The sequence below is a fragment of the Danio rerio genome, chromosome 2, assembly GCF_049306965.1.
Source record: "Danio rerio strain Tuebingen ecotype United States chromosome 2, GRCz12tu, whole genome shotgun sequence".
In the NCBI taxonomy this organism is placed as follows: domain Eukaryota; kingdom Metazoa; phylum Chordata; class Actinopteri; order Cypriniformes; family Danionidae; genus Danio; species Danio rerio.
In genome coordinates, this window is record NC_133177.1 from 23303512 (window position 1) to 23318640 (window position 15129).

Consider the following 15129-nt stretch of genomic DNA (forward strand, 5'->3'; position numbering starts at 1 on the left):
TAAACACACACAGAAAGACAAACGCACACCTCATACACACCCTAGCAGCCTCTTTGGGCAAATGCTTGAGCATCTAATCTTTCGAGTCCTGTAATCAATTGCCAGTCACAATTCAATCCATCAGTTCTGCTCAAGGAGCTCTCCGCCATAATGACAGCAAAATCAATCATGATTTCAGCTTAAGCCCACTTTTAACACCACTTTTGTAGTTTTTAAAGTCTATGTGGACTGTTTTAATTAGAATATAGTCCATAAAAACTGAACACTAAAAACTGATGACTCATCCTGCACCACACTTACTTTTAACCAATCAGACGCTCTCTAGAATAAAATCTCCCTTCACAATACTCAAATCCTAAACGTGCTTTAAAATGCAGAGAATGGAATCTGATGCAACTCTACTGTATATGTACTGTGATATGTATTGGTGAGAGGAAAGTGTCAAAAAAGCATTACTATCAAACAACACCTCAAAAGAAAGAGATCAATAACGATATTTCAAAAATAGACTCACAGTTTTACTGTAAAATAAAACATTAGGATATATGAAACACATTTTGGTTGGATGTCATGTTGCACAGAGTCACTCCATACCCTGTATTTTCAACCACAAAAATCCTAAAAATAATATGCTTGTATAAAAATGGGGATGCAATCCTACTGTAACTATTTTCCATATAAAAAAAATCAAAGTTACAAGAAGGACAACAAGGTATTGACACGTTTTACACACACTTGAAAATAAAAGTGTCAAAAATAGCACATATCGACGTTGCGCTCAAAGTAAGAAGTCGCATCGGAGAGCAGCAACATTTTCCACAGCATTCTGGCAAGCTGGCTTTTCACTGTCATGTGATCTCAGCATAGGTGATCGGATTCTGAAAATCAAAGAAAAACAATTAATATATGCTCAATGCAGCTGGTATATACATCATAGACTCATTCTAAAAACGTAGCCCAATATACATTTCTAAAGATTGCAAATTATGCAGAGCTTCGTATGGCTGCATTTCGTCAATAAAACGAACGTGACGAGGTTGTATGATGCCTTTCCTTTTTTCGCCAAACCGGCGAAACCACTTATCTGCACTTAACTCACTGGAGGGCCGGTGTCCTGCAAAGTTTAGTTCCAACCTTAATCAGACACACCTGAGCTGGCTAATCAAGCTCTTACAAGGCTTTCTAGAAACATCCCTGCAGGTGTGTTGAGGCAAGTTGGAGCTAAAAACTGAAGGACACCGGCCCTGTAGGACAGAGTGTGGGTACCCCTGAACTAGGGTTCGAGTCTGGTAAAGAACGGTTCCAGAAAGGGGGTAAGACAAAAACAGAAGCCAAAAAATAAAATAAACAAGTAAATAACAGTGTGAGAATGTGACAAAATCTAAAAACATGGTACAAATCAGGGGGCTTTCTTTTTCTGGATTGCTTTTTAAAACGGTTAGGTTTGGAGAAGGGGGTGGGTGGGTCAATAGGTCCTTTTCACAATACTATTGGTTGGGTTTAGGGAAGGGGGAGAGTGGGGGGAATCGGTTGGTTGGTCAGTCAACAGTGGCCTCTAGTGGATTTATGTGAGAAGAGCAGGCACGAATGGCATTGGCGAGAGATATTTAAGATCTCAAAAATCATACACAGCGGCCTCTGCTGCATTAGCGAAAACAAAACCTGCAAAAAAAAAAAAAAAAAAAAAAAAAAAAAGCATAGCTCCTGAGACATATTTGGTACTCTCCAGAAATGTTTATAGCGGTAATTAAGGTTATGAGTTTGAGTAAAAAAAAATTGTTAGTATATTCTATAAACTACTAATGAGATCTTTTCCAATTTTAAAATAAAATGTTGTAATTTTGGCCTTTTTTTTTCCCCAGAAAACAACCAAAAAGGTGCCATGTTTATATACAGTGGTGTAAAAAAGTATTTGCCCCATTACTAATTTCTTTTTTTTTAAATATTTGTCACACTTTAATGTTTCAGATCATCAAAGAAATTTTAATTTTAATCAAAGATAACACAAGTAAACATGTCATGCACGTTTGGGAAAACAAAACCCCAAACAATGAAATGGAAATAAGTTCAAGTTCATTTATTTATAAATCACATTTAAAAGCAGTCACAAGACTGACCAAAGAGCTGTACATAAGACAAAGTAAAATAAAAATACAAAATATAAAAACATAAGAGTAAGATGAGAGAAGCAACTGAATTAAAAAAAATGAAGCAGTAGAAAGGAATATTAAAATAATATTAAAAATCCAAGCTAAATAGGTACATTTTTAGGAGTGATTTAAAAATAGATAGTGATGGAGCCATTCTAATCTCAAGGGGCAAGGTGTTCCATAACAGAGGACCCGCCACTGAGAAAGCTCTGTCCCCTCTGCGTTTCAGTTTGGACTGAGAAATTAAAAGAAGATTTTGATCACTTGATCTAAGAGATCTTACAGGAGTGTAAAAGTGCAAAAGCTCTGAGAGATAGGTTGGAGCTAAATTATGAAGATATTTATTTACCAGTAAAATCACTTTAGAATCAATTCTGAATTGGACGGGCAGCCAATAGAGGCCCCTTAGAAGAGGGGTAATGTGGTCATATTTCCTACAATTACAAATAAATCAAGCAGCAGCATTTTGGAACAACTGAAGACGAGAAATTTGAGATTTTAAAATGCCACAGTAAAGTGCATTGCAGTAGTCTAACCGTGACAATAAAAGCGTGGACAGCCATCTCTAGTGTGGGGGGATTTAAGAAATGCTTGACTTTAGACAGCAAACGAAGTTATTAAAACAGGAGCCAATAACCAAACTGAAATGTTTGTTTGTCTTACACGGGGGGGATCTGAAGGCAGATAAGCAGCCCAGATCTAGGTATGTGGCCTGAAGAAGTAGGACTGAAGACAATCACCTCTGTTTTATCATCATTTAATGTTAAAAATCGTCAGATAGCCAGATTTGAATCTAATATAAGCAAGCAAGAGGGTCATTTTTCTTAAATCTGGGTGTCATTAGCATTAGTCGTTGTCATTAGCCGTTAACGTGCGTTTCACGAAATTCGCTCAAGTTCAAAAATCTAAACTTAAGCGGACATTCGTGCCGCGTTAAACAATCAGAAGCTTGGTCTCATGGGGGCGTGATTGTGCCATAGCGCCTGTTGTTGGTATCCCGGGGGAAAATCCTCTAACTAACACCGACAACAGTTCATTAAACTGGGCTCGGTCTTCATAAAGCACATAAACACAGTAAATTTCTTAAAAAAACATGTTAGCCATTTAGCAATGAAGCTAGAGTCACCAGGCAGACAGAAGCCCTTAATTGAATTTGACGCGTGAATGAAGTGAGAAAATTCAAATGTTCACGTGTCTATTTATTTGTGCGTCTGGTATGACCCTAGCGGAGGCATATACAGTATAAGGAAACTTCTAGTTATGGACCACAGTATTTAGTATGGTGTAGGGCCTCCTTTGCAGCCAATATAGCATCAATTGGTGTTGACAGTTGACAGTTGGTGAATGACAGCCCATCTAGTACAAATATTGTCCCTATAGGGAATGCCATGATATTGCAGCCCAAACCATCACTGATCTACCCAAATGCTTCACTCTGGGCATGCAACAGTCTGGGTGGTTTGCTTTTTTGGGGCTTCTCCACAACGTAACTCTCTCAGATGTGGGAAAGTCAGTAAAGGTGGACTCATCAGAGAACAATACATGTTTCACATTGTCCACGGCACAAGATTTTCTCTGCTGGCACAACTAAAACCAATATTTAGCATTGGCCCAATTGACCAAAAGTTTGGCTATAGCAGCCTAGCCATGTATATTGACCCTGTGGAGCTCTGATAAACAGTTTTGGTGGAAACAGGAGAGTTGAGATTCTCATTTAATTGTGCAGTTGGTGCAGTACGCAGTGAGCTTAGCCATGAAACCTCCAACACTAAATTGGCCAGTGTGTCAGTTTTATTGTCCAACCCCTGTATTTACATTGTATATTTTATGTAAAAATACAGACATTGTACTGTCAGCAAGCTATGCACACTAAACTGAACGTGCTATTTGAAAATTTCAGCAAGATTGAAACAGCATATTCTTGTAAAATGTGTCAGTTTTTTTAAGATTTATGGAATATTAAAGTAGCTTTTCTAACTCTCCGTCTTATTGCAAAGCTAAAGACCTGGTTCACCCCTTTCTAAGGTTTTGGGAATAAGTAATAACTACCTTAAAGATTAATGATGTAGCCTTGAAATAACCAACTGTGGCGTGAGTGCTGGCCATGCATTGCAGGTGCATATGTCTTGGGCTTTACACGTAATCTTGATGAACTGCCTCACGGAGCCCCTGGGCTCACCCTTATATGAATCTGAAATGAATCTTGGGAAGTCATATTGAACTATTAATCAAAGATGGGCGGGACTTGAGTTGATTCTGATGCATAATGGAGGTCATAGGCTACACTTTCAGCTACAGGACTTTGGATTCATGACCTGAAGGGTTCAGACGACCTGTTGAATATTGTATGGAAGCTTAAGTGCTTAAGTGTTGAATACCAAAACTATGGACATAATCAGAACTAGAGTTATAATCAGTCAGTTTTGTTTAATTTTATCAGCTATATTAAAGTTAGGCGACGCAGTGGCGCAGTAGGTAGTGCTGTCACCTCACAGCAAGAAGGTCGCCGGGTCGCTGGTTTGATCCTTGGCTCTGTGTGAAGTTTGCATGTTCTCCCTGCGTTCGCATGGGTTTCCTCCGGGTGCTCTGGTTTCCCCCACAGTCCAAAGACATGCAGTACAGGTGAATTGGGTATAAGCTAAATTGTCCATAGTGTATTAGTGTGTGTGCGAATAAGTGTGTGGATGTTTCCCAGAGATGGGTTGCGGCTAGAAGGGCATCTGTTGCGCAAAATGTGCTGGATAAGTTGGCGGTTCATTCTGCTGTGGCGACCCCGGATTAACAAAGGGACTAAGCTGACAAGAAAATGATTAAATGAATATTAAAGTTATCGTATCTTAGTTATTTAATCATTTTTATTATATTTGAGCAACCTTATTTAGTATTTTTTTTTCTTTTAGTCAACTAAATACATTTTGGAGTAGTTTGAGTCAATTCATGATTGCCAGATTGCAAAGACTTAAGTATTTTATCATCAACAATATTTCACTGTACAGTTCCTTTTGTATAATTAGGACTTAAGTGTATTATCAATTGTATTTCGCTTTGAACAAAAGCGTGTGCTAAATGACTAAAGGCTGATTTATACTTCTGCATCAAGCGCACGTGTATGCTATGCCGCAGCCTACGTGAGGACACATAGCCCTCACTGTGGCCATCGGTGTCGCTGACGCGCACCTCTCAAAAAATATAACTACACGTCGCAACTATGCATAGCGCAAGCTCTGTGATTGGTCGGCTTGGTAGCACTGACGAGTATGGGCGAAACCGAGAGCCGCGCAAGTCTGTTGGAGCGAGTGTTTATATGTGAAGGAGCTCGAGATGAAAAGTTTTGTTTTGTGTTCACCTCATGGTTAAAGTTGTTGCACGTCTGCTGGTTCCTGCCTCAAAATAAGCAAGTTTAAACCACTTCTACATTAAGGACGCGTTCAATAAAAACAAAACACCAGGAAAAGAACTCAACACAGAGGAACATAAACAGATCACTGCCAACTAGGGCTGCATGTTTAATTGAAAAAGATCACAATCTCGATTCGACCCTACACACGATCCTAATTCAGCTTTTCTACGATTCAGCCAATTATATTTTCAAGGTGACAAGGCGGCTGCAGAAGTCTTCAGAGCAACATTGACAACATCAAATGGTGTTAAAAGTATCACATACTGTATTTATAAGGTATAATTCACCCAAAATGTCATTTCTTTCTTCATGTTATGATGTGTTCACGGTCGTGAAATCGTACATGAGCTGACGCACTGTTTGTTTACTGCTGAGAATGCGCGCGTGCACGTAAATGACTCATACTTTAGTGAACACGGAAAGCATATGCTGTAAATAACAGGTAATATAGTTGTAAAAAACGTTCAGTTTGTTGCACAGAGGGATCGTTTGAGGTTTGATTTGCATGTACGTTTTTTTTTCTAGGAAGTGAAAGTGAAACCTGTGCGCACATCATTTTAGAGTTATGATAACGACAAGCTTTTGATATGTTTTTTCTTTTATAGCGAGCACAAAGTGCTGTGCATGAAAATAAATGTTTACTATCTCAGTATAACAACCCTAGTCTATATATAATGGAATTATATTGATCTAATACTGTTGTCAATGACAGATGACAAGCACATGTCTCAAACATAATAATTCAATTATACAATTATGAATAGTTGTATTCTGATGTAATTATTTTACTGTGAATTAACGAACAGGATAAATTGAAAGTCTGCTCAAGTCCACCATAATACAAAATTTAGCATTTTAAGCAACAGTAGATCTACACATAGGCCTAATTTCTATTGTTGTTTTACCATATGTTTGAGAATAAACAATAATAATAATAGGCTAATCATATTAACCTTTATTTTACATTTACAGAATCGTGACAAAGAATCGTGATCTTGATTTTTAGCAAAAAAATAAAAAATAAATTGTGATTCACAGTTTTGCCAGAATCGTGCAGCCCTACTGCCAACTAGCGTTTCGGAAGTGCTATTGCAGAGCAACAGAAACAGCGCTCAGAGGTATGAATGCACAGCTGCATGCATTGCATGCGCAGTGGGTCACGCCGATCACTTGATGCAGAATTATAAACCAGGCTTAAGGGTGCTTACACACCAGTAGATTGATTGTTTTGTTCAAAAATAGGATTCAAATTGTTACAATGTTACTCTTTATTCTTGGTGCGGATCGTTTTCACATAGCAAATATTATTTACTGTCATCATGGCAAAGATAAAATAAATAAGTTATTATAAATAAGTTATTAAAACTATTATGTTTAGAAATGTGCTGAAAAAAAATCTCTCTGTTAAATAGATATAGATATATTAGATTTAGATATAGATATATTATATATTTTTTCCCTAACAAAAATCCCCTATTCTGACTAAAACTTACCTATCTCTCAGTGGGTGCCTAAGGCATAAGTGGTGAAAAATGACTATGAAAATAAAGGAATCATATAAGTGAACCTGCTGGGACTTAGATGCATGGCTTCATGTAAATAGCATTAGTTTAGCAAGTCATTGACATGGAGACTTGGGTATTTCATTGAAAATCTGTTTTGTACATTTGAAACACAACATACTATTCATATAACCTGGAAATAAACAACAACCAAAGCAGTGCATTGGTTAAAACAGCATGACAAAAACATTCATTCAGCCGCATGTGAACATTTCTTCCTTTTTTAAATACTGGAAGATAAACCCAGTGACTAACTCTGATCTCTTGTGACACAGATACAAGAAAATGTAGCCTGAGGCGAAGCAGCCAAATGAACATACTGAAAAGAAATAATGGGATTTACTTGGAATAAAACATTTAACATTCAGAACATAATATTCAGTGTCCAAAGCTGTTCTATGTGATGGATGTCATCAAAAGTATTTTATTGTTCTGTAACGAACCCAAGTGACCCATGTTTGAGTTCAAAACTTTAAAAAATAATAAATAAAATAAAAAGAAGCTAAAAGGAAAGCACTGTTGATTAAACAGCCATTATTCCTTGTGATTTTATCTATTGTTTTAATTCCTTCATTAAAAAAAAATACTGTTTAAGGTTTTCCATTCTTGAATAACAGTGAGAGATGAAATGTAATGCAGCAAGAACTAAAAACTGCCACAGGCAAACACATAAGATGACCCATATAAAGCTGACATATTGTTTTGCATTTTTTCTTTAAGTATAAATGAGTGATCTAGTAGGAGACATATGTTAGAAGCTCATTCATATTAGAATAGAGGCCCTTTCAGATCTCAGTTTCAGAAAACTATCAATTCAAACTGTATGAAGATTCAACTCTTTTATATTTTGGACAGCCCGAACATTCAAAGTGGAGTAAAACCATAAATAAAAAGTGTGCTAATGATCATCATACTATTAAAGCTGCTACAGTTATTGGGTCTGAACATGTCTTAACTACTAACAAAATAACACACCACAACTATATAATGATAATGACACGAAGAAATACTTATAATTGTGACAGATCATGTAATTACATCATGAATTTATAATAAAGAGAACACAATCATTTGTTAGTGTAGACTAGTCTACAATATAGTTATCACTACAGGCATAATACATCCATAATATTAAGCATAATTTACATATAGAGGACCAATAGTTGTGGCAATAAACACTATAATTGGAGTAGTTTAGATATTCAGACATCCAATTTGCATCCAGATATCCAAATTTAGACATTCAGACATTCATCTGATCTCTTTCCAATCACACTATGAAAAAAAACTGGCCAACCAATAACATTTCTAACTGCGTGAAAAGTCAGTCATCAAATAATATATAATTACCTTCCAGAACCATCTCTCATGATTAGATTTACAAACATTTGCCTTCACCGACATGATAAAATGGGGTTTGTCTTCACATACTCATTTGTTATAGGAAAGAGCTCTGTAGTGGTTTTCTTGCTTGCAGAAACTTAAATCTTTACTGATTCTTTGTGCTAGTCTTCAAAAGTGACAATTGTATTCTGTTAAATGTGAGAACTGGTATCCCAATCTTATCTGTAAATTTTTGTAGATGTACACTATTCTATGTGCTAATCTAAGTTAAAATGGCAATTTTGTATGGAAAAATATTGTAATTTGATATTGAAAATGTAATATAGTTTTTCATTACTTCTTCCCCAGTTTCTCAGACAAGGCTTAAATAGATAGTTCAACCAGAACTTTAAATTTTGTCATCATTTACTCACCCTCAAGAGCTTCTAAACCTGTTTAGAGTTTCCTTCATCTGTTGGACACAAAATAAGATATACTGAAGAAAGCTGGGAAACTGTAAACATTGACTTTCATAGTTTTTGCTTTTCCTGTTAAGGAAGTCAGTGGTTACAGGTTTTCAGCTTTTTTGAAATATCTTATTTTGTGTTTAAAGTAAGAAACTCATAAATGTTTAGAACCTCTTCAGGGAGAGTAAATAGTGAGTAAATGTTTATTTTAGGGTGAACTGTCCCTTTAAGGATAGTCCCAACTTAAATGACACGTTTAAACTATTCTTTTATCCTGATAAATATATATATATATTTTGCATTTTATTACTATTAGTAGGACAGTCAATTCTGACAAGAACTAAAGTTGGAGAGAGAGTGAGATAAGATCAGTAAATGTTCATGGGTCAAGATTTGTACTTAAGAGACCTGCAATGCAGTTGAGCTATATGTTGTCGAGCTGACCATCAGACTTTCAGTGCCAAACTGTTTAAGCTGTCCTAAAGGAGCAATAGGAGATCTTGGGAAATACTAATGTAAGCCTGATAGCACTGAAAGCCTATGTCCCACCCTGCAAATCTACAACCAAAGCCACGCCTCCTAAATGCATGAAAAAGCACTAGACAACATCACTCACTACATCATGTAACATTCACTAGAGAAACATTTTTTTAGTATAGTTAGCAATTCCAATTTCAAATATTAAACTTTAAAGAAGGTAGGTTGTTGATGTTTGCTTGCTATTCTCTGTTTGAACTTGCCAATGACATAATCCTTACTGCACAAACAGTGTGTGCTGAGGTATGCAATTACAAATTTTGTTATCAGGCCAGACAGCCTATCACAATGTTCAGAACAAATGTTTTGAGAGGACATACTTTTCTTGGTTCTACATATTCCATAGAACATAAAAATACATATACATACTGTTGGAATACCTTATTTAAGAACCTAGGCTTATTATGGATACGTACCCCTGCATACATTTCTGTTGAGCGCAAAATACATTCCAGGAGGTATGTTTTTTTTTCTTTCAGTTTTTGTTTTCACAAATCCACCAGAGGCTGCTCTGTATGTTTTTTCAGATCTTAATTTTCTCTAGCGAGTGCCATTCGCACCCGCTCTTTCTGCCTAAACTTAACCGATAGCGTTTTCAAAAGTACCAATTGACCTGCCCACCACCTTCCCTAAACCCAACTGACAGCTTTTTTAAAAGCAATGCAGGTTTTCAGAACCACATTTTCAGATCTTACCCATGTTCTCACCCTGTTATTTACTTGTTTATTTTATTTGTTGGCTTTTGTTTTTGTTTTACCTGCTTTGTAGAACCGTTCTTTGCCAAACCCAAACCCTATCATTGTGGTCAACTGATAACAGTGGAAAAGCCACCCATAAAAAGATAAGGGGTCAGCTGTGAGTAAGGGTGTCACGATTTCGATTTTAAATCGAAGTTGATCAAAATTTATGCTCAATTTCGATTATCGAATCAAAAAAATAGAATCGTCAATGCTGCCACGCCCCCATGTCACGTCAGCTTGGCTTGCCAAGCGGGAAAAAAACACGCTTGTTGAAGTGCTTGTTAAACGACAGACACAGGAGACTCGTCGACAGAGCTTAAACCCTCTCCTCTTTCAATGAAGTCGCCGGTGTGGAAGCATTTTGGATTTCCAGTGAGTTATGTTGACAACGTTCGTGTTGTCGACAAAAAAAAACACAGTTTTGCAAGCTCTGCTATGTACGTATTAGGGTTTGTCCGATAGACAACACCGGCATCGCGATCCTCCGCCCCGCCCCCGTTGCAAATCCGCTCGTGAAAAGTACACACTCAGGCCCTGTTTACACGAATATCTCTTTGTTTTTAAATGGCATTTTAGAACGACAACGATTTGACATCCACAGTGGCGTGTAGCTTTTCAGAGCAGCCCTCTGACAGGTGGTAATTATGTGTGTAACTTGCCTTTATTCATTTACTGTATGATATGTTTATGGGTAAAACAAAGACCATGCAGGTCAGGTAGTTTAAACGGTAGGCTACAAATAATTAATTCGTTATTAATTAATTAATTATTCATAATTGAAAATCAAATCGAACCGTGTCTTTAGAATTGAAAATGTAATCGAATCGAGGATTTGGAGGATCGTGACACCCTTAGCTGTGAGTGCAAAAAGGAACAGAAGCCAGTGACGGTGTTATACCACCCCATAGCATTCATTTTAAAGATGAAATGTAGTCAGACATACCTCTGGCTACATAATTTGCACTCTCCAGAAATGTAGATGGGGTATGTATTCACAATGAGCCTGTGTTGTAATTAAATGACTGCTATAAGGATATGAAGACACTTTCAACCAGCATAACAAAAACTGTTTCTTAAGACAATCACCTGTTGCACCTTTAACTAAAATCACACACAGACACATCTTCAAATATGTCTATGTCATTTCTTTGTCTCAAGATAACACACCAGTAATGTGCTTTTCTGAGGTATTTTTAAAAAGCTGCTTAAATATCTTAGTTTAACTTAGGCCTAGGACTTGCTCAAACTAAGCCCTGAGTGTCAAACTGGGCCATAAATAATAATTTTAATAGTTTTACTACTGGTTCAGTGATTCTTGTGTACATGCGGGCTTCCAGTTGAATACCTGGGAGGCTATGTATTTCTCCATAGTGTGGTCCAATCTGGGTTGAGTGATCATGGGACCGCTGGATACACTCTCCTCTGGTGGGATCTCACTCAGTAAGGGCTTCCCTTTGAAATTCTTCACCACACACACCACCTAAAACCAGAACACCCGTAGGGAAAACAAAAAAGAAAGACAGGGAAAAAGAGAAGTTTTACACCTCTGAAAGGCTTTTTTGTATCTCACATACACGTGTATTGCTTTTCTCGGCTGTAAATGATGATTTATGTAAGTCTCGAAAGGGCAAAAACGCTCGCATGACTTGCTGCCCGAGGTAAAAAAGGCTCTGTGCTCTTTCAGGAGGGAGGAAACATGCGAGTCCATGTCCTGAAGGAGATTCATCCATTATCAGGCTGAAATGAGCACTCTCAATGAGACACTACAGGCAATGCTAGACTGCGGTGGAGCACAAGGGAGGGTTTCAGCGAAGGACATCTCAGGGCATTTTCTACTCCCTGAGCTCTAAGTTGAACTAAACAGATGGAGGAATTAATTTTCTGCACCATGTGTACTGCCTTTACTATTTTCTAACCCTTTAACAGCAGAGTTCAACAATAAAGATGACCCTGGGATAGTCTGAGAGGTTGGGGAATGTGCTGTATTGTTATTAGCCAAGATTTCATTGTAACGTGAAGCAAATCTTTTTAGCAATTTAGAAGCTCCAAAATATATATAAATAAATAAATAAATAAGTATAAAATAATTTTAAAAAGTTTATTTCATTTTCTATTTAAAGGTTGACTTTTCTCTGCAGGCACACAACGTTGTAAGACATTAATTATAGTTTAGAGTTAGGTTTTGATGTCAGGTGACTAAAATGTAATGTATAATCAGCGTCTAAGGACAATGTTATTTTGACGTACATTAATGACGTCAAACTGTGTTGATATTTGGTTGACTTCAGGTTGTGTTGGAAAGTGATCAAAATCCAGCGTCGAGTCAACATCTTAAACCAACGTCACATTGATGTCAAATATTGACATTTATTCTTCAGGTATGGCAACCAAAATCCAATGTCTGATAGATGTCATAGTGGTAACATCCACACAACGTCAAGCTGTAACATCATTAGATATTGATATCTGGTTGATTTGAGGTTGGACGTTGGACCTTGATGTTGGCCTGCTGGGTTCTTTAGTTACATCGTGTACGAAGAGGGATGAAAATAAGGCTAGGTCGATATGGCAAGGGACTATACTCTCATTCTGGTGAAACTCTCTTGAAAATTTTGAGGGAGTTTCTAATGGTCTAATTAGTTTCAATGATTTACGCTAAGCTACAGTAAACTAAGCTAAAAGTCCTGCCGCCATGTCTGGAGATCAGTTGAATTGATCTACAAAGGTAAAACTCAACTGTTTAACTCTAGAACAGTGATCCCTAACCCTCGGGCCGCAGACCTGTTGCGCGTGGATCAATTTGTACCAGGCCGCACAAGAAATCATTACTTATTCTGTTTTATTTTTTTATCTGAGACTAAATGATCCTTTATTTAGAAAAATCTTTTATTTTGAAAAATCACCGTATTCTCTGTTATCTTTAGCTCTGTCACCTGAGACCCAAAATTTAACCTACAAGCTAGCAAAATTGGTAGTTTGTCAACAAAGCATGTCTGTGCAAATGATGGTGTCCTTATGGGGCTTTTTACATTTCACATCTTTTTCACAGACAAGTTTATTATTTCCAATGGAGGCCCACAGCTTGAATGCGCATATTGAAAGTGACGATCTCAAGTGGCACACTCAGTTGAAAGCAACTCAACTTTTCCGAATACATCGAGTCACATGACAAAAACTGACCGATCAGCTTCATTCATTCATTCATTAATTCATTTTCTTTTAGGCTTAGTCCCTTTATTAATCCGGGGTCTCACAGCGGAATGAACCGCCAACTTATCCAGCACATTTTTACACAGCGGATGCCCTACCAGTCGCAACTCATCTTTGGGAAACATCCACATTCACACACACACACTCATACACTATGGACAATTTAGCCAATTCACCTGTACCGCATGTCTTTGGACTGTGGGGGAAACCAGAGCACCCGGAGGAAACCCACACGAACAAAGGGAGAACATGCAAACTCCACACAGAAAAGCCAACTGACCCAGCCGAAGCTCAAACCAGCAACCTTCTTACTGCACCAATTCGTCGCTAAATCAGCTTTATATTTTGCTTGAATTATACACATTTCGGTAGAGACTAGTTATATCAGCCAAACAGAGAACAGCCAAACACTGCAATGCTTTTTAATTTTCCCCATATATAAAACTTGTATCAGGGTTACAGCAATGTTTTGTCAACTTGTTATCCTCTGAGAAAAAGATCCATGGTGATAAAAAGGTCAGGGCTGCTCTGAGCAGTGTTTCTCAACCATGTTCTTGGAGGACCACCAACACTACATGCTTTGGTTGTCTCCTTTGTCTGCAACACCCATTAGAGGTCTTTCAGTCTTTGCTAATGAGCTGATTGTCTGAATCAGGTGTGTTTGTTAAGGAGACATAGAAAATGTGGGTTTAGAAACACTGCTATAGAGGACTTCTAAAATGATCAAAGTTCTGAAAATATATTTTTTCAAGTCCCCATGAACACAGTTCTCAGAGAAACGGAATATTAAATAAGCAAACAGTGGGCATGGCTTGCTTTTTCTACCATGGCTTGTTTTTTTCTAGGCATATCAGGGAAAAATCGGGAAAGGGGTTTTAGAAGAGTTTTTACAACCTAACAGACTCTTCCTACCTACTATTTCTGTTTGTTGTCATAACTGACATTAAGTATGTTGGCCACACCCATTACCTCAAAATCACGTAATCTAATCATTTAACTGAAAACAAACAGGAAATGCATTTTCAGATTTCAATTAAACATTACAAGGACAAACTATGTTTTTTTTTTCCTTACTGGTATGCACAGATAAAATGTTCACAACAAAATTGGCAATGTGAGCTTACAAAATCATATGGTTAGTTTAGATTTTTTAGGAACTTTAAGCACAAAATAGGTTGCCCTGAACTGGCTTCTTTCTGATGATGTGATGCTTTAATAGATTTGATGTGACCATGACTCTGATGTCTGTCTTCACCTTCTCCCTGCACTCCCTCCCCCAACCCACCCTAACAGCGGAAATAGGTCATGCATATCTCATACAGTACGAGTACAGAACCACAGAAAATAAAACATCCACGCTTCCACAAACTCACATTGCCGTTGTGCAAACACGCATGAGCTGATGTGCGACATTTCTCTAAAGCTCACAATGAGTTTTCACCTTTCACTCTTCACACAAGTGTGCCCGACACAGTACAAACTGTTGTGTTTTGTTGCAGAGGAAGCACACATGTGTCTACCCTGTGGCCTGACCTAATTACCTAACCATATGCCACATTTATTTTTCAGTGCAAAACATTCAGTAGAGATCAAATTAAGAGAAGGATTCAGAAGCATTTAAAAAATTTTTTTCAGATTATAAGTGTTTAACTAAATAATCAAGGAGCTTCAATGACACCATCAAAACTAGAGAACACCCATGGCTGTACATAGCTTAGAAATAATTCATCTACAATTTCT

General features: G+C 37.4%; 1 protein-coding gene across 1 annotated transcript in view; it reads right to left on the minus strand.

The window, feature by feature from the left end:
• Positions 1-848: 848 nt before the first annotated feature.
• The window catches only part of plppr5a (phospholipid phosphatase related 5a), a 59395-nt gene continuing 45114 nt past the window's right edge, over positions 849-15129 (minus strand). The window contains exons 5-6 of the mRNA NM_001128369.1: positions 11525-11659; positions 849-878 (exon numbers count right to left, since the gene is read on the minus strand). Coding sequence (NP_001121841.1) covers positions 849-878; positions 11525-11659 — 165 coding nt within the window. The remainder of the gene's footprint in view (positions 879-11524; positions 11660-15129) is intronic.